Here is a 19,850-nt window from a genome sequence, read left to right on the forward strand (position 1 = left end):
GTTCGTAGAGAAACTCGGTCTTGATGAAAAATGGCCATTTTGGGTCAATTCCAAACTCCTTCATCTTCCTCTCTTAAAACTTGGTTGCCTCGTGGTTTTGGCGTCGTTTCAGGCTTGTTTGCTGTTGAAGCACCCACCAAGAGGAGAAAACGCTGAGAGAAGAAAGGAGCCACTTTTGAGATTTTAAGTATTTTTCCTCTACTTGCTAAGTTTTTCTGCATAGCCGCCTATTTTGAGCATTTTCTGGCTTGTTAAACTTGATTTCTGCATTAGTAACTGTATTTAGAGCACAACCTAGAGCAGTTTACTGAATTTCCTGTTTGCACTTATTTTTAAAATCTTTTTTCCCAAAACTTGCATTTCATCTGTCTTTGGCCTAGCACTCTTGTGTGGGGTCATTTACTGCACTGTTATAACTTGTTGATACTTGTGAACCTCTCTCTCTGAAAAAAATAAAAAAAAAATCTTGCTTTTTTCCCACTTTTCTGAGATTTAAAAAAGTTCAGTTACAGGCTTGCTGTTCTTGAACTGTTTGTAAGTTTCTTGGAGGCCATTTTTTGCTTGGGCTAAAGGGAAGTCTCTCTGTTGATTAGTGGCAGTGAAAAACATTGAGCAGCCTGCCTGCCCCTGTGGGAGTGGTTACTGACTTGAAACTGTAGTTTTATTGGCCATTTTGGGTCAATTCCAAACTCCTTCATCTTCCTCTCTTTAAAACCCTTTTTTGCGTGGTTTTGCGCGTTTATAGCGCAACAGCGGGCAGTGCCGCCTAATTGGGTTTAAACTATTCCTGGCTCCACAAAGTCTGCTCTTCACATTTTTCCTTAGAACTGCTCTCTCTCTCAATTTAAACACCATATTCTCATTCTAAGGCCCTTCACTGGTCCAATTAAGTAATCCTACAAGTTAGCACTATTAAACCATAAGCACTACTTACTCATATACTCTCTAGGATTACCCTGTCCTTTATTGGTCCGTCTTAAATTCAGTTTCCCTATATTACTCTAGCATGTCCAAAGGTCAGTCAATGGTTTCCTCTCCAGTCCAGCCGGTGAACCTGGGAATTTTGAGGCAATGTTACAACTGTCTCATGTACACGGACAACCCTCTCCTCCTCCAAACAGGTTCAAATATATGTGAGAGATGCAACTATTTAGCCAAACTGGAGGCTGAGCTCTCTCATCTCAAAACTGGTGTAACCAGTCAGGAGGAGAAGGTAACCTCACACAACAATTCCAGTATCACATAGTCCCACCACATCAGCGAACCAAACACAAATACATACTTGGAGGCTCTAAATAAAAATCTACCTAAGCAGAGACCTCCAAAGCAGACATCCAAGCAAACGCTACCTCAAAACAAAACACGCACAACACATAGCCCACAAAGTCAGTGTGCCAAGCAGCCACAGCCCTTAAGGCTGAATAACACACCTGATACTCTTGAAATAGGGGAATCTATTGTCAGACACCGACATCCTGCTCACCAGGCTGAATAAAGAGAAGGTCACGGTGAGCTGCCTGTCGGGTGCTAGGATCCGCCACATAATGCAAGCACTCAGGTCACTCCAAAGCAAATACAAATATGACTCCGTCGTCGTACATGCTGGTGTGAATGACCTGAGACGTACTCCCTGGACTACATGAAAAGAGACACAAGAGCTCTCTGATCATGTAGCCCAGGCTGGTATGACCCTGACCTTGAGCAGCATCTTACCCTCACCTAGAATGATGCCACAGTACAAAGACAAAATGATCGATTTTAACAATTGGCTAAAATTTTGGTGTCATTCAAAGGGGATCCAGTCTCTGTCAGCCTGGGATGACATGCTCGACAAGCCACGTTGCTTCACTAGGGACGGCTTGCACCCGTCACTACTGGGCTTTTGGATATTGGCAAAGGCTCTTGCCACCCCCATAGTGCCTTTTTTAGGCAAGGCTCAAAAGTCAAACCCACCCCCATAGACAGCACAAGGAACAAGAAACTATGGGTAATGCTGCTTAACGCCAGAAGTCTTAACCTCAAGATGCACGCACTCGAAGCTCTCCTCAGTATGGAGAAAATCATTATCTGTGCAGTGACAGAAACCTGGTTCAAGGCTCCAGAGAGCACCCCAGCACTACCAGGCTATACCTCATATCATGCTTTTCGCCACCAAAACCCGGACCGAACCACAAAAGGAGAGGGAGTTTCCATATTTATCAAGGATATCCACACCTCCAGGTTAGTGGCATTGCACGAAGTATCGGAGACCATCCATGTGCAACTAACAGTGGGCAAGACTGTTTTTCAGTTTATAGCATCCTACAGACGACCCTCTCAAAGTCAGGAATCCCACTCGGCTTTCCTGAAAACATTGGAGAACACGAAGATCACTCCGAACACCATTATATTGGGCGACTTCAACTACCCAAACATTGACTGGGAGCACTACTCAAGCCCCAGCACCTTAGCCCAAAGGTTCCTGGAAATTATAAACTCAAATACTATGGAACAACTAGTCACCACTCCCACAAGAGGGGACAACATACTAGACCTGATCATTACCAACATGGGGACTCTATGCTCCACACCAGAAGTATATCCCTCATTGGTAAGATCAGACCATAAATCAATTTCACTGGATGTCCACATCCCGACCCCACCCCCAGCCCAGAAAACCACAGTGAAAAACTTCTCAAAAGCGAACTTCTCAAAACCGAAGTGGAATCCTTCAAGGCCCCAGGGCCAGTGGAAACTACGGCCCAAACTGCAGAATCCTATATAAACGCATTCTACGGACATCTCCAGGAATGCATGGATCATGCTATCCCAAACAAAACCAAGACCCAATCATCCAAAGGCAGGCGTCCAGTCTGGTGGACCCCTGCCATAAATAAAACTGCACAACAGAAGGAGGAAGCTACTACATGATAGAGCAAAATACCTAATAGGGAAGGCATCCCTGAACAGCACTAGCAAAAAATTACGATCCCTCATAAAATCCTCTAAGGCCAGCTTCGAGAGAAAAATTGCACAGAACTCCAAAGACAATCATAAGGCTTTTTTCAGTTATGTTAGGAACCTGGGATGCAACTCCCAGACTTGTTCTGAGTCGATTCTAAACGACAAAAAATACACTGAACCTACAGACATCGCCAATATCCTGGCAGACAGGTTCAGTGCAAACTTCTCCACCCCCTCCCCCCCCAAAAGAGCAAGTATCTATCCTGGCAGAGGGCTGCCTCCCAAACATCTCTGATGCTAAGGTGAAAGCTGCCCTCTCCAAAGCAAAAAACACTGCTTCCATAGGACCAGATGGCGTCCCAGGTTGCGTCCTACATGAACTCCAAGAGGAACTAATCCCTCAAATAAAACAGCTATACAATCTCAGCCTCACTACAGGATATGTGCCCACAGAATTGCGTACAGCAACAGTGGTCCCACTCCACAAAGGTGGAGCCTCTACGGACCCTGGAAACTATCGCCCCATAAGCCTGACTAGCTTAATCTGCAAGGCTATGGAGAGGACCACCATGGAGCTCATAAACAAAGACATTGGGGACCTACAGACACTGGATCCTACCCAGTTTGGCTTCGTCAAGGGCAGATCCTGCCTTTTGAACCTGGTTGACTTCTTCAAAACAGTCACCAAAGCCATAGATGAAGGGAAGGTAGCCCACACAGCCTATCTGTACCTCGCAAAGGCATTTGACACAATACCCCACTCGGGCATCATAGATAAGCTATCCAGCTTAAATATAAACCCCTATGTCACAAGATGGGTCGCAAACTGGCTCAAAGACAGAACCCACAGAGTGAGAGTTGCTGGAGCCATGTCAGACTGAAACCGTCACAAGTGGCGTCCCACAGGGTTCTGTCCTGGGACCACTCTTGTTCGGTATATACTTTTCCGAGGTACAGGCAAACGTGGGAGGACTATGGCTCACCAAGTTCAGACGAGTGCAAACTGGGCAACATAATCGACTCTCCAGCTGACACAAACATCCTTCAAAAAGGTCTCAGAGACAGATAACTGGTGCCAGCGCCATGGTTTAAAGCTAAATGCCAAAAAATGTATAGTCATACCCTTTGGCAAAGACAAGGTGCCCACAAATTACCACATAGGCAGAAACCCATTAAGTACAGAGAAAGTTATTAGGGACCTGGGGACCCAAGTTGATAGCAATCTCTCCTCTGAAAACCACATTCCCAAAATGGTTAGAAAGACCTTCTACATAGCCCACCTCATCACAAAGGGTTTCACATCTAGATCAAGAGAGGTAATCGTGCCCCTTTATTCATCCCTCATCAGGCCAATCATAGAATACAATGTCCCTTTTGGGGTGTACCTTACCCGACACCTGCAGCAATTAGAAAGACCCCAAAAGTATCTCACCAAGAGGATCAAGGGTCTCAAACAGATGCCATATGCTGCTCGGTTAAAAAAAACTCCAGCTCTACTCAGTTGCATACCGCCTACTTCGAGGCGATCTACGCCTGACATACAAAGCTATGTCAAATCCAGAATTAATGGACATGCTCCACCTCAGTAAATCTAAATCCCTTAGAGCCACACTGAGGGACTTGAACCTCAGCACAGAAATAAATAGAACTTGCTGGAGGGACAGGTTCATAACCCAGAGGCTCCCTTCGCTTTGGAATAGAATTCCAGTTCATGTGAGGCAGAGCACCTCACTGAATCTCTTCAAGAAGAATCTCGATAGGTGGATGGGGGATCGTAGATTTGTCCCAGGGATTACTCCCATGTCACTATTAGACAGAGGCACAGTAAACAACCTTACAAAGGGCACAGTATACTCAAATCAAGGGGTGGCGTAAGCCATACAGAATAGGGCTAGGCTTATAATTGCCCCAGGGCAGATAGCCTAGTATGAACCTATGAACTGCCATTAGTGCCTGCAGCTCTGAGACTCTTCTAGCTGAAGTTATTGCTAGCAGCAGGGCAGTCTTCCATGATAGGAACTGAAGATCTGCAGAAAAAGCTGGTTCAAAGGGAGGTAAGCATTAGTTTCTCCAGAACAAAATTGAGGTCCCATGTTGGTGTAGGTGCTCTCCTGGGGGGGTCTAATGTTTTTTGCCCCTTTGAGGAACTGCCTTAGAAGTGGATGCGAAAATAAGGGTGGATCCGTGTTGTAGTGGGCTGAAATAGCTGAAGCATGGATTTTAAGGGAGGAGAAGGAAAGTTCTTTGTGCAACATCTCAGTTAAGCACTGTAGAATGTGAGGCATGTGAGGCTGAAATGTCTCTTGGCCTTTAGCTTGGTTCCAGGCACAAAACCTTTTCCATTTGTCCGAATAAGCCTTCCTGGTGCTTGGCCTCCTAGCTTCTAGAATAACATCCATAACTGCTTGGGAAAGAGAAGCTGGCTGGATGCTTAGGTGATTTTTCCATGCAGCCAGATTTAAGGTTTTGAGTTGGCTGTGAAGAATCTGATTGTTTTGTTGTGTGAGCAAATGGGTAATTTGTGATAAGATCCAAGGTGGGCCGTAGGCCATATTTCTCAATAGTGGGTATCAGTGCTGGCGTGGCCAGTCTGGGGCTATGAGAATCAGTCGTGGTTTCTCCATTTTGACTTTCAGAAGCACCTTTGTAAGGAGAGGCAATGGAGGGAAGGCATATGCTGTCAGGTTTTTCCAACTGAGAGAGTGAGTCTACTTTCCAAGCTTGATGGTGAAGTGTCCTTGTACAAAATTTTGTTATTTGATAGTTTTGAGGACTGGCAAACAGGTCTATGTCTGGACGGCCCCATTTTTGAGTTATCATTGTAAATACTTGTGGATCTAGTTTCCACTCGTGAGATCCATGATGTTTCTGCTGAGGTCGTCTGCCAATGTGTTGTTCTTTCCTGGCAGGAATTGAGCTTGTAACTGAACTTGGTAAGCCAGAGCTGTGTTCCATAAGATCATTGCTTGCCTTGTTTGTTTATGTACCACATTACTGTGGTGTTATCTGTCTTTACTGTAAGTTGTCCTGGATGTAATAGATTCTTGAAGGCGGTCAGAGCTTTCTGTACAGCTAGCATTTCTTTTTGATTGATGTGCAGATTCCTTTGATCTGCAGTCCATTTGCCTTGAACGCACTGTCCTGCCATGTGTGCCCCCCAGGCGTAGTCTGATGCATCTGTTGTGACAGTCTGCCTGGCTGGGGGCAAGGTGAACAGCTGACCCTTGTTGAAGTGACATGCCTGTGACCACCATAGAAACTCCTGTTGTAGGCAGGGAATGAGATATATCATTGTGTCCAAGCTGTGGCTGTGTTGAGACCATACGCTTTTTAGGTACCACTGTAATTTCCTCATATGCAGTTCTGCAAATGGTATTAGTAGTATGCAAGATGCCATGAAGCCCAAAGCCTGCAGAATTTTTCTTGCAGTTAATTGGGTCTTTGCTGCCATTGTTTTGAAATACTGAGTCAGCTGTAGTTGCTTGTCTGGCATCAGATAAGCCTTCTGGGCCGTTGTATTCAAGCTGGCACCCAGGAATGTCATAGTTTGTGAGGGTACTAGTTTTGACTTCTTTTCGTTTACTGTGTACCCCAGGCAGTTTAGTAGATGTTTTACAAAAGCCAGATGATGTAAGAGAATGTCCTTGCTTTCTGCTTGGATGAGGCAGTCGTCCAGGTATGGGTATATTTGAATTCCTCTTTGTCTGCAGTATGCAATTACTGGTGCCAGGCATTTTGTGAAGACGCTGGACGTAGTAGATAAGCCAAAGGGCAGTGCACAGAATTGGTAATGGGTTGAACCTGCAATGAAACGGAGGTATCTTCTGCAACTCTGATAGGGAAATGCAGGTATGCCTCCTTGAGTTCCAACGTTACTAGCCATGGCCTCCTTACCCAGAATGGGAAGAAGCTGCTGTAGTGTTAGCATCTTGAATTTGGGTACTTGTAAGAATGTGTTTAAAATTGAAAGGTCCAGAATAGGTCTCCAGGCATTGTCCTTTCTGGGCACTAGAAAGAGTCTTTAGTAAAATCCTTGACCTTGCTCTCGAGTAGGTACCAGTTGAATGGCTCTCATGTCCATGAGAGCTGTAATTTGTTTTTGTGCCTCTGCCCATTGATTTTGTGGCAGGTTTGGCATTCTTCTTCATTGGCAAGGTGTGAAAATGGAATCTGTATCCTCGTAAAATTATGTCTAGGACCCATTTGTCCTTTGTGACAATGTGCCTGTTGTCTGAAAAAAGTGCAAGTTTTCCTCCCAAGGGGGCTGTCAAGAGAGCGTTGCTTGGCCGGATGAGGTGCAAGTCATTGAGTTTGCCTTCTGGTAGATTGGGACCCGTCTTCTCCTCCCTTCTGTGTTGTAGTGCCCCATTGACTAGGTTTGTACTGGGCTTGTGATTGTCCTATGCCTGTTGGGTGTCTCTATTTACCCCTCTGTGGTCTATCAGTAGCTGGAAAGGACCAATTTTTTGTTGGCCAGTTTCTGCTGAAGCGAGGGGGCTGTACCTGTAGAAAATCTTTGACTGTCTGCATAGATTTTGCCTTATCCTCCATTTTCTTTAAGACTTCTTCTGTTTTAACTCCAAAAAGAACATCCTGCTGTTAAGGGAGCTTCTAGAAGCTTTGCTTTAACATGATCAGGCAGAGTTTGTTCCTTTAACCAAGCATGCCTACGTATAAAGTACAGTTTTGTACCTACCATAAATGTAGATGTCCGATAGGCATGCATCTGCAGTCCTTACAAATGGGTTGTCCTGTCGTCAGGCAGCCCTTCGGTCGGCCGGATTCCAAAGTCTGGGTCTGGCCTCGGCTGGTGTCGCACTTCACCCGACGTCATAGCTGCAAGTTCTTCGGTTATAAAGGCATCAGCCGACACCATTTTCCTCAGTGTTTCTTGCCCCAGATGCCAGGTGCCCTCAAGGAAGGCTAAATTTGGATAAATGCAAATGGTTCCAAATAGTAGAGAGCAAACATAAAATAAGCATGTATGTACATATATACAAACAAATACACCATAATAGATTCCCCCAGCTAGCTACAAGATGGCAAATACCCTAGGAGTACCACAGAGGGGAAGGAGGGTGGGAAATCCTGACTGCAGATGCATGCCTATCGGACATCCACATTTATGGTAGGTACAAAACTGTACTATGTCCTTCAAGGATGCATCTGCAGTCCTTACAAATGGGTAGAATACCATACCCAAACTGGGGGAGGAGGAGAAATAAGATTATGGTGTAGTTAAGATCCCTTGCAAAACAGCAGTGGGAAAACCTGCTCGGGATCTGGAGTATAAAGGTAAATTATAATGCTTGGCAAATGTATGCACGGAGCTCCAAGTAGCAGCCTCTAAAATGTCTTTGGTAGCCACTCCTCGTAAAAAAGCTGTGGTAGTGGCTGTAGCCCTTGTAGAGTGAGGCCTGATGTTTTCTGGAGTTTTCTTCCCATGGTAGGAGTAACAAAATCTAATGCAATTTCCTATCCACTTAGAGATTGTCTGTTTTGAAATTGCTTTTCCTTCCATTCCTGTTGCATATGCAACCAGTAGCTGGTCAGTTTTTCTATTGCTCTTGGTCCTGTCCAGGTAGTAACGTAATTGTCTATGTACATCCAAGGTATGCAACAGTCTTTCTCCCCTGTTCTGTGGGTTGGGGAAGAATGTAGGTAGGTGGATAGCTTGATTTAAAGATACCCTGGAGACCACCTTTGGCATAAAAGTAGGATTGGTTCTCATGGACACTATCTTGATGGAAGATCAGGAAGGGCTGTACTGCCATTAATGCCTGTAGCTCAGATACCCTTCTTGCTGAAGTGATTGCAAGCAGGAAAGCAGTTTTCCATGATAAGTATTGTAATTCTGCTGTTGCTGCTGGTTCGAAAGGAGGGAGTGTCAACTTTTCTAACACAAAGTTCAAGTCCCATACTGGCAATGGTGGCTTCCTAGGTGGTTTTACATTTTTTATTCCTCTCAGAAACTGCCTGAGCAGAGGATGTGAGAAGACTGGAGGATCCAAGTTGTATTCTGCTGAAATAGCTGATGCATGAATCTTAACGGAAGAGTAGGACAGGCCGTTGTGGAAGAGCTCTGCCAAGTATTCCAGGATGTTAGCTATGTTTACCAGTGACAGATTCTCTCCTTTTGCAGTACTCCAAATGAGATATCTTTTCCATTTTGCTGAATAATTTTTTCTTGTTGAGGGTCTGCGAGCCTCCAAGATAATATCTTTAACCCTTTGAGATAAATCTGGGTTAATTGGCCTTATGCAATGTTCCAGGCAGCCAGTTGCAGTGTTTTCAGGTTTGGATGCAGGGTTTTGAAGATGTTCTGTGTTAACAGCAAGGGGACTAGGGGCAGAGTCCATATTTGTTGCCGAGACCTACTCCTCAGTAATGGGTACCAATGTTGCCTTGGCCAGTCTGGAGCTATCAGGATGATCCTTGGACGGTCTTCTTTGATCTTCAAAAGCACCTTGTGCATCAAAGGAAGAGGTGGGAATGCATATGCTGTCAGGTTTTTCCAACTGAAAGATAGGGAGTCCACTTTCCAAGCAAGTGGGTGGTACGTCCTTGTGCAGAATTTTTTCAGTTGGTGATTGTATGGGGATGCAAATAAGTCTATTTCTGGTAGTCCCCATTTCCCTGTAATGGTTCTGAAGATGTCCGGATGCAGCATCCATTCGTGGGCATCCGTGGTAGTTCTGCTTAGGATGTCTGCTAGTATATTTTCTTTTCCTGGCACAAAAATTGCTTGTAACTGAATGTTGAAGCTCAGTGCCACATTCCAGAGGTCCATTGCCATCCGGCATAGAGGGTATGAGTGTGTGCCTCCCTGTTTGTTGATGTACCACATAACTGTGGTGTTGTCCGTCCTTATCAGCAGTTGACCCTGTCGAAGAAATGGTCTGAATGACTGAATTGCCAGTTTTACTGCCAGCATTTCCTTTTGATTTATGTGTAGGTGCAGCTGGTCTTGAGTCCATAAGCCTTGTATGCACTTGTCCAGTATGTGCGCCCCCCAACCGAGGTCTGAGGCGTCTGTTGTGATGGTCTGGCTTGGTTGAGTGCTGTGGAAGGGCAATCCCTTGTTTGATTGACAGGCCTGAGCCCACCACTGGAATTCTTGCTTCAGGCATGGAATTATTGGAATTTGGGTTTCTAGGCTGTGCTTGTGCTGAGACCATAAATTCCTTAGGTACCACTGTAACTTTCTCATATGTAGTCTGGCATGTGGAATCAATATTATGCAGGATGCCATGTAGCCGAGAGCTTGCAGGACCTTTCTTGCTGTTAGCTGGTTCTGCTTTGTTAATGCCATGAAGTAGAAAGGGAGTTGCTCCTGTTTTTCTACTGTCAGGAATGCCATTTGTTTAGATGTGTCCAGATCTGCACCCAAGAAGGTTATCCTTTGGGATGGTATCAGCCTCGACTTCTTTATATTGACTGTGTATCCCAGGGCTTGTAGTAGATGAATGACCCTTTGCAAATCTTTTGTTAATTTGTTTTTGTTGTCCGCTTGTAACAGGCAGTCGTCCAGGTAAGGGTAAATTTGAATTCCCTGAAGCCTGCAATGAGCAATTACTGATGCCAGGCATTTCGTGAATACTCTGGGCGCAGTAGATAAGCCAAAGGGCAATGCTGACAATTGATAATGCTCTGATCCTGCAAGAAATCTGAGGTATCTTCTGCAATTTGGTCGTATGGGGACGTGCAGGTATGCTTCCTTGAGATCTAGAGTTACCAGCCAAGACTCCTTGCCCAGCATGGGAAGAAGCTGCTGTAGGGTCAGCATTTCGAATTTTGGAACAATGAGGTATGTGTTTAAAGCGGACAGGTCGAGAATAGGTCTCCATTGGTTTTCTTTTCTTGGTACCAGGAAGAGTCTGGAATAAAATCCTTGCCCTTGTTCCATAGATGGTACCCTTTCTACAGCTCTCATCCTTAGTAAGTGAGTTATTTGTTCTAGAGCTTCTGTCTTCTGATTTGGAGGTAGGTTTGGCATTCCTCTCTTCCTTGGTAGAGTATGGAAGTGAAACCTGTAACCTTGGTCTATTGTCTGTAAAATCCATTTGTCTCCTGTGATGTAATGCCAGTTTACTGAAAATAGGGCTAGCTTCCCGCCTAAGGGTGCCTCTAGTTGTTCCCTGGTAGGCGGTGCCAGAGCCAAGTCACTGTGATAATCCTGTGGAAGTGGTGGTGGCTGGATCTGTGGCTGTACCTCGCTGGTTGTTAGCCTGCCACTGACGTCCCCTGTAGGCACCTCTGGATTGACCCCTGCCTCTTGAGCGTCTATTCCTGCCTCTCGGAGCTCTGGAGGTGTCTGGAAAGGACCAATTCTTGGAAGGCCAGTTCCTGCTAAACCTTGGAGGCTGGACCTGCAAGAAATCCTTGACTGTCTGGATAGATTTTGCTTTCTCTTCCACCTTCTTCAGCACCTGCTGTGCAGGGGAGCCAAACAAATTGAGCTTATCCATGGGAGCATCTAGGAGCTTTGATTTAACATGGTCTGGTAAGGACTGTTCTTTTAACCATGCATGTCTTCTGATCACTGTGCCAGTCATGGCTGATCTAAAGGAAGCCTCCAGTGCATCATAGCCGCATTTTAAGGAATGATTACTGACCTGCTGAATGTTATGTACCATTTCCTGTACAGATTTTTTATCTAATGGTTCATCCGAGGACAGTTTTTTAGTTAACTGGTCTAACATAAATTCTGGATACTAAATCATGTGGAATTGACAGTTCAAGGCCCTAGCTGAAAGAGTAGCAGAAGTGTAAACTTTTTTACCCCATCTCTCTAAGGCCCTAGATTGCCTTTCAGAGGGGAGGGGGTTTTTGGTAGAGGTAGCTGCTACAGCCTTGGGTCCCTGGGAGATAGTTTCGGGATCTGCAAAAGGGGCCTTATACAAATGATAATGTGTGTCCGGAACCCTGTAGTACCTATCGGGCTTAGCAGGGGCCGGAGGAAGAGAATCAGGAGCAGTACAAGCATCATTAAAAGCATCATCCACAACAGTAAGTACTGGAGGAATGGCTAAAGGCCTATGCTGTGGCAAATGCAAAAAAGTTCTAAGCCTTTTCCTAGAGTCTGAAAAATCCTGGCCCTGCCATTGAAATTGTTCCCTCATAGCATGCAAGGTTTCCCCAAAGGAAAATTCCTCAGGCGGAGGCAGAAGGAATGGACTCTTCTGCATCAGAGTCCTCATAAGGAGAAAAAGGGGCCTCTGGAGGGTTTGAATTATCTGATTCATCAGAGAAGCCATCTGAAGAAACTGGCTCAGGGGGCTCTACTCTAGTCCTCTTCTCTGGAGGTGGGTGAGAGGCCCTGTCTGGATGTGGTTGGGATCCCCGGATCAAAGAAATGAGATCCTCTGCTAGACTAAGCATTTGTGAACTAGAACTGGGCCTGTGAGAGGGGGGCTTAGCAGGCACAGTTTTGGTAGTTTTTGCTGCTTTAGCCCTGGCAACGGCCTTAATCGACATGGATGCAGGAGGCCTAGCAGCTCCACGTGCAGGGGTAGAAATATCCAAAGGAATAGTATCAGATAAATCCTGTGAACCTGCAAGAGCAGGTGGGATTTCAGTAGCAGATTCAGCCAAGCTGGATGAGGCCTCGGTAAGTGGCAAGCTTTCGGCCGAAGGAAGAACCGTGGCCTCGGTTTCAGCCGAAACCGAGACACTTGCGGTTGGCTTAACCGCAGTTTCGGCAGAAACCGCGAGTGTCGGTCCTTTTCCTTGCGTTTTTTAGAAATTTGCGAAGTCGGAGTATCCGACGGCATAATGTAAGCAAAAGCGGAGCCAAAAAACTCTTCAGCAAATTCCGACAGACGTCTAAGCGTCCGTCGGTTGAAAGAAGCACAGACTAGACAAGCTGCTACGTCGTGGTCTGGGCCTAAGCAAGGCAAGCAGTAAGAGTGGAAATCTTTATGAGGTATTTGTTTCCCACAATTTAAACAGTTATTCACTTTTTCTGACATCGGCTGAGGCAAGAAAGAGTCCCCAACGGGGTACTTAGCTTTTTAGAAGTCTTCGGTACTTGTAGTAGTAATCTCTGGTTCTGACCGACCGGCACTTGCGAACAGCTTCTGCTTCGGGCGCCACGCGGCAAGAAAGACTGAGGAAAATGGCGTCGGAAGATGCCTTTATACCCGAAGAACTGCAGCTATGACGTCGGGTGAAGTGCGACACCAGCCGAGGCCAGACCCAGACTTTGGAATCCGGCCGACCAAAGGGCTGCCTGACGACAGGACAACCCATTTGTAAGGACTGCAGATGCATCCTTGAAGGACATCAGACCCAGTGACAGCTGCTCTGCAGGAGGCCTCCAGAGAATCAAACCCACATTGTAAGGTGTGTTTGCCCACCTGTTCAGTTGCATGTAACAGATCCTGCACTTCTTTCAATTCAGACTGTTGAGGGAGAGTGGTGATTCTTTGCTTTAACTGAGAGATTACAAATTGCTGATACTTAAGCATGTGAAATGGGCAATTTAGTGCCCTCATAGCTAGAGTGGCTGAGGTGTAAACCTTTTTCTCCCACCTGTCTAGCGCTCTGGAATCCCTTTCAGAGGGTACAGGATTTTTAGCCATAGAAGCCTTAGCCCCTTTGGGACCCTGGGATATTGTCTCTGGGTCAGCAACAGGACTTTTTTATAGAAATTTGTGGGAATCAGGCACTCTATAGTATCTGTCAGGCTTGGCCAGCGCAGGAGGTAGAGAGTCTGGGTTCAAACTGGATTCCAAGTAATCATCATCCACAATGTCTAACACGGGTGGGATGGCAAGTGGTCTGTGCTGGGGTAGTAAAAGAAACTCTCTGAGCCTTTTCTTCGAGTCAGAGTTGTCCTGACCTTTTCCCAGTGGAAATGTTCCCTCATAGTGTGTAAAGTTTCCCCAAAGGAGTAGTCTTCAGGAGGAGAAGCTGAGGGAATGGAATCCTCAGCATCAGAATCTTCATAAGGGGAGAAGCAGTAATCTTGGTCTTCAGAGGAGTCTGAAGAAATGGACACTTGTTCAGAGAATGCATAATCTTCCTCTTGTCTAGGCCATTTGTCAGGAGGAGGCTGGGAACCCCTGATTAAAGAAATCAAATCTTCAACTATTTTGAGCATCTGTTTCTTAGGCATTGGGCCTTGAACAGGGGACTGAAGTGCAGTCCTTTTAGATTTAATAGGAGTCTTCGTCTTAGGAAATGTTTTAATGCAGAGTGTCGTCGGTCTGAAAACACCTTCAGAAACCGATGGCGTTTCTGCAGCACCGACATCTTTATCAGCAATGTCGTCAGTAGGGCCTGAACAAAAAGGTTGCGTCGGCCTGGTACATTCAGCTAAAAGTTCCGAAGCGGTCTCGGGTTCCAGATCTGTGGTAGTCAGGGGTTGCGTCGGACCCTCACTGAGCACCGGAGAACCGGAGTCCGGACCAGCCGAGGCCTCTAAATCTGGCTTAGGCCTGGGCGGTCTGTCCTTATCCTTGCATTTTTTTGTGCACGCCGGTAGTCGGTTGCTCCGACGGCATACTGTAATTAAATTTTCTACTGAAGTAGTGTCGTGCAAAATCAAAGCGTTTTTCAATAGTACGTTTATTAAACCTAGCACAAAGTGACGTCGTGGTCTGGGCCTAGGCAAGGTATGTAATAAGAATGAAAATCCTTATGAGGTATTTGCTTCCCACAAAAAATACAATTGTTAACTTTTTCTGACATCGGTCTGAGGCAAGACGGTCTGAGGCAAGAAAAGTTTCCCCAACGGGGTACTTAGCTTTATAGAAGACTTCGGTCTGAAATTCGAAAATCTCAGGAGTCGGCCGACTGGCACTTGCGAACTGCTTCTGCTTCGGGCACCGCGCGGCAAGAAAGACTGAAAAAATGGCGTCTGTTGCAATATATAATTGCCTGGCGCACTGACGTCAGGGAAGAAGTGACAGCAACCGACGCCGGACCAAGACTTTGGAATTCCGGCCGACTGCGGGACCACCTGACGACAGGATAACCCAAGTGATGACTGCAGCAGGGTAACACGATGAACATCTCCAAAATGCTTACCTAAAAGCTTAGCCCGACGACGAATAGTACGCGGATTAAAGGAAGCACAAAGAACACAATTAGGAACATCGTGGTCAAGGCCTAAACAAATACAATAGGAATGAAAATCTCTATGGGGAATCTGCTTTCCAAAGGTAAGACAATTATTAACCTTTTCTGACATTCATTAAGGCAAGAAGAGAGTATCCCCAACAGGGTACTTAGCTGTAGTTGACTTCAACTTTGTAGTTGGAAAGAAAAAAGGTAAACTGCCAACAGGCACACGTGCAAGAAATGTTTCTGCTTCGGGCTCCGCGGCAAGGAAGACAGAGAAAGTGACGTCGGCTGCCTCCTTTTGTATCAGACACCCTTTACAACAGACAACTGACATCATTTTTACTTACCTTTGGTATTCTGGCCGAACGAGGGCTAGCGGGAGCCGGACAACCCATTGGTTAGGACTGCAACAGTGAAACACGATCATCTAGGAGTTCCTAAAAAAGTAAGGGAAAGAAAGGCAGTTTTTCTCTGCGGGAGGGGTTGAGGAAAGCTTTTGAAAGTAGGTTTGGTCTCCTAACGCATGAAATATCCCTGTTTTATTATAGACAGGACCCAAGAGTCCTTGGTGACCAGATTCCAAGCAGTTAGGGAGAGATGTATGGAAAGTGGGATGTTTGGATCCAGTGCCTGGTAGTCGCAGGCTACCAGGTTTACCCTGAAAGGGTTGTTTGGTGGCAGGAGTAGAGGGAGCAGGTCTGGCTGAGGCCTGTCTTCTGGAGTCCTTTTTTGCTTTTGGCTCGCAACTGTCTGGCAGGCCTTCTAACAAAGGAGGTTTTGGTAGGATAATTCCTTTGGAAGCGTGGGATCGGAGAGACAAAAATGTACCTCAGGTCCTGTAGCTCCTTGCCCCTTGTTTGGAGGGCCTTAAACAGGTCAGCAGCCGCTGAGCCAAATAAAATCTTTATTGTCTAGGGGTGCGTCTCAATGTCATCATGGAGACGTTGCAACCTAAGCCCGGAGCATCTCCTCATGACAGACCCTGAAGCAGCAGCCCTAGACGAGGCCTCTACTGCATCATAACTGCACTTAGGAGTGCTTGGTCAACTGAGTGCAGGAATTCAACAGGGTAGATATTTCAGACATGGCTGGGGAGTCAGGGAGGTCATCCAGTTGTTTTATCACATCAGCTAGCAGAGCCAGGGAATATCTGGCCATGTGGGTTTGGTAGTTAATTGCCCTAACTGCTAGGGTAGCAGAAGTGTAGACCTTTTTCCCTAGTCGCTCCATTAACCTGCTCTCCTTGTCCAAGGGCAGGAGAGAGGTGGAGGGGAGTAGATTAGCAATTTTGTCTGTAGCCACAGCAATGACTGAAGGATCTGCAGAGGGTGCTATGTACAAGAATTTAGCATCCTCAAGGACCTTATAAAACCTGTCCTGGCATTTGGGTGCAGGACGTTGTGAATCAGGGTTTTTGGAGGCAGCTAGGAATGCATCCAAGAAGGCAGGTTGTACTGGAGAAAGAGCAGATGGGTTAGGAAACTCCATTTGCAGGAGTTCATATCTCTTCTGGGTCTCTGTAACCTGACTGCTAACCCACTTAAAATAATTATTTTAGTTCAGTAATGATTTCAGCAATGGTTTCCTCGAAAGTGAAATCTCCTGGAGAATCTATGCCATTAGACTTCTCCTCTGTAGGAGGAGGGGAAGCAATTCGTGAGGTATAAGTGAGAGATTAATCCCCTGAAGAATCCTCTTCTTCAGATGAAACTTCCGGAGCAGGTTTACCTTTGAGGGTAGATGCAGTAGGAGCCTAAACTGAAGTAGGGGTCTGGCGTAAGGCTAAGGCAGCATTCAAAAGGCCTTGGGTGAAGGCCAGCCAGTCAGGAATTTGACAGAAGGTAGTGGCCGTCAGCAAATGAGCAAGATGTTAGTTTTTTGCTTCGTTTTACAGGACTCCAATATCAAGTTATCAGAGATCCGGATGGCACTCAATATCAGAAATAACATCTTCGTGAACCACAATTTGCGAGACCCCACGCGGACCCCTCTGATATGATGAACCTAGCCCCCCCCCCCCCACGTGACTGAATTGGATTGGACACCTGCAATTTCCTCTGGGACATGCCCTCGGCTTAATAGCTTCCACCTGGGTATCTGCCAAAGGAAGGTCTGAGGATTCCAGCCTGGACTCTGGACCTTCATCAGCCTAGAGAGATACCGCTGGAAGGGAGGACGCAGCAGTCGTTTCGAGCCTACACTTTTTGGCTGGCAGCTCATCCGATGGGTCTGACATCGGATCTATCGCTTTGGCCAAATGCTTGAGACGTTGGTTTTCTGAAGTTTTAAGACAGCTAAGTGACTCCTGAGGGTTTTGGGAACAAACGCCTAACAAATACTACAAGTAGTGTGGTCTTGTTCCTGGCCCAAGAAAAACAGGCAGAGCTCATGCGTATCTTTATGCGGAATTTGCCTTCCACACCTACACTTGCCCTTTCTACCCGGCATGAAAAACCCCACAGCAGTAACAAAAAATAATCAAAAACCTGTACGGGGTACTTATCTGAAGTCGGATAAGAGCAGCTCTTCACATGGAATCACTTTCAGAAGGAGCGACGAACGGAGCAGACAGTAATACAGGAGGGCTCTTCACATGGAATCACTTTCAGAAGGAGTGACGAACGGAGCAGACAGTAATACAGGAGGCACAATAGTTCTGTGGAAGGTGCGTGCTGATCTCCGTTTTGTACCAGGCCTCTGTTTATGGCGATGTCCAGAGAGAGAAGCATGACGTCACACACACTCTCTCAGTAGCATCCATCTTCTGTACAACAGCCGGACATACGAGAGTCACCAGAGGTGAACTCCCTCACGTTATGAATACAGCAGCATATGAATAGAATGGCATAGACCATTATTCTAAAGGACTATCAGAAGGCACTTTCCTCAAGATTAGAATCAGTGCCCTGCAGAAAGAAAGCAGGTGTTCCCTCAAAATCATTTTCCTGCTGAAACTAGGAATATTCACAAAATGAATTCCTTTTATTAACCAACCAGAAACAGAAGGGTCAAAAGCCTAAGCCAAGCCCTGAAATAAGTCTAAAAACAACTGACGAGATAAACGCTTAACATTCTGCTTCATTATGACAGAAGCTATTTAGACGCAGACAGAATCTTGTCACACAAATTATCTCCGATGAATGGCATCTCAGTCCAGCGTGGCAGAAAGGCATTCCCTGCTCCTCCTTCCTAAACAAACAAGAGGGGCTCTCCCCTGCGCAGAGGCACTCAACAGCCACAGAGAACATATGTAATCCTAGGTCCATGGTGGCTAAAAGGACTACAGAGGGAGCCAAGAAAATATTGGCTGGCTAGCCAACGGGTTTGTAGCAAGCTTTAAACAAATACAAAACAATGAAACTTGACAGTTTAGTGGCATCACAAGGAAACAAACAAAAACACAAAATCAGTGACCTGCATTAGTCAATTAGAAAAAAATGTACTGCCCCTTTCATTTTTTGCAAAGTGAGCCCCAATGGTATGTGCCTAATTGAAGATACAGACGCACCAAGTCTCAGTTGGCACAAAGAATGAAAGCCCTTACAATGCTAGCCGCTGTAAGAACCTTCTCTCAAATTGAAATAGTGACCAGATGGTCTATCCTGTATGGAAGAGAAAATGCTGTACAGTAACAAAAAGAAATCAGGACACGTGTTAAAACACAAGAAGAAACTCGACTGCATGATGCAAAAAAACTGACAACAGCAACACAAATTTAGGAATGAGAGAAGAAAAACATTCCTAACATACTGACTTTTCTGGAATAAAGAGGAAAAACACATGTTTACAGACAGATGACTGCAGGTAGCTAAAACACTGGCACTCCTCAAAAATGGTGAAGTAAAAAAAAAGTTGTCCATCAGTACCTATGTCTTGGGAATGGGTAGGTTAGTAATGGTAAGAGTGGAAGGTATTGAACATAACGAGACACTCTTCCCTCAAGCTGAAAATCAATGACAGCACTACTTGTGCAACTGCCGAATCATAGAACCAGTTAAAAAGCAAGCAGCAATATTCCAGAAAGGCACCTTTCTCAAAGTTTCAGGGCATCTTCAGTACAGGCAAGGGTTTCATCGGAAGGGAACAGAGAAAAAACATTACCAACAAACCTAGTTTATGAGCATCAAATCTTACAGCGCATTTACAAATAGTGCAAATGTCAGGAATCTTATTTTTCCATAAGAAATGTACAAAACTAATTATTTTATGCAATGATTCTGCTAATAATTCAAGCTGACTTACAACTGAGCTCCGTGTACTTGGTCTCTAGTGCTTGAACATAAGATTCATATTGTTTCCACCTAGAAAAAGACAAAAACATTAGTGTCATTCCAAAATGAAACTGTTCATTAAGGACTCTAGGAAGTACAACTGAATAATCACAATTGAGAGTACATTCTTACACATCTATGGTCACTGTTAAAAGTACGCTTGGGACTTTAGCCACTACAGACTTGATAACTTGTCTGAGTTCTAATATTTACGACCTTTTCCCTTCAGGCCGGGCATATGGCCCACTAAGTAGTAAAAAGCTGAGGTCTGTCAACACCATCTTTGCTCTTTCTTGCTTCAGTCCTCCCACAAACTGCAAAGGCAAGGAAGGGGAAGATGTCTGGTGAAGGTACTACAGAATAAATGCAGGGAAGGACAAGAGTTACAGCAGTATCCATCCTAACCCACGGTAACCCACAGGAAAGGGAACAGTAGGGAGGTGTAAGGAAAAGGCACTGCAACGGTGAATACACGAACTATAACTACGGATAACTTCCTACAAAACTGTATAGAACTTATTTGCTTAACTGTTGCAGTAATGATACTAGGAAAGAGTCTCAAACCTA

The 19,850-nt window shown here is 45.5% G+C and overlaps 1 protein-coding gene across 2 annotated transcripts in view; it reads right to left on the reverse strand.

Annotated features, from left to right (window-relative positions):
- Positions 1–19,850, reverse strand: part of LOC122800178 (WT1 associated protein) — a 1,433,819-nt gene that overhangs the window by 758,257 nt on the left and 655,712 nt on the right. For both annotated transcript variants that reach the window (XM_044069689.1, XM_044069693.1), the window contains exon 4: positions 19,255–19,313. In XM_044069689.1, the coding sequence (XP_043925624.1) occupies positions 19,255–19,313 (59 nt within the window). The remainder of the gene's footprint in view (positions 1–19,254; positions 19,314–19,850) is intronic.

Source organism: Protopterus annectens, chromosome 1.part0 (assembly GCF_019279795.1).
Source record: "Protopterus annectens isolate FY-2018-M chromosome 1.part0, PAN1.0, whole genome shotgun sequence".
Classification (NCBI taxonomy): Eukaryota; Metazoa; Chordata; order Ceratodontiformes; family Protopteridae; genus Protopterus; species Protopterus annectens.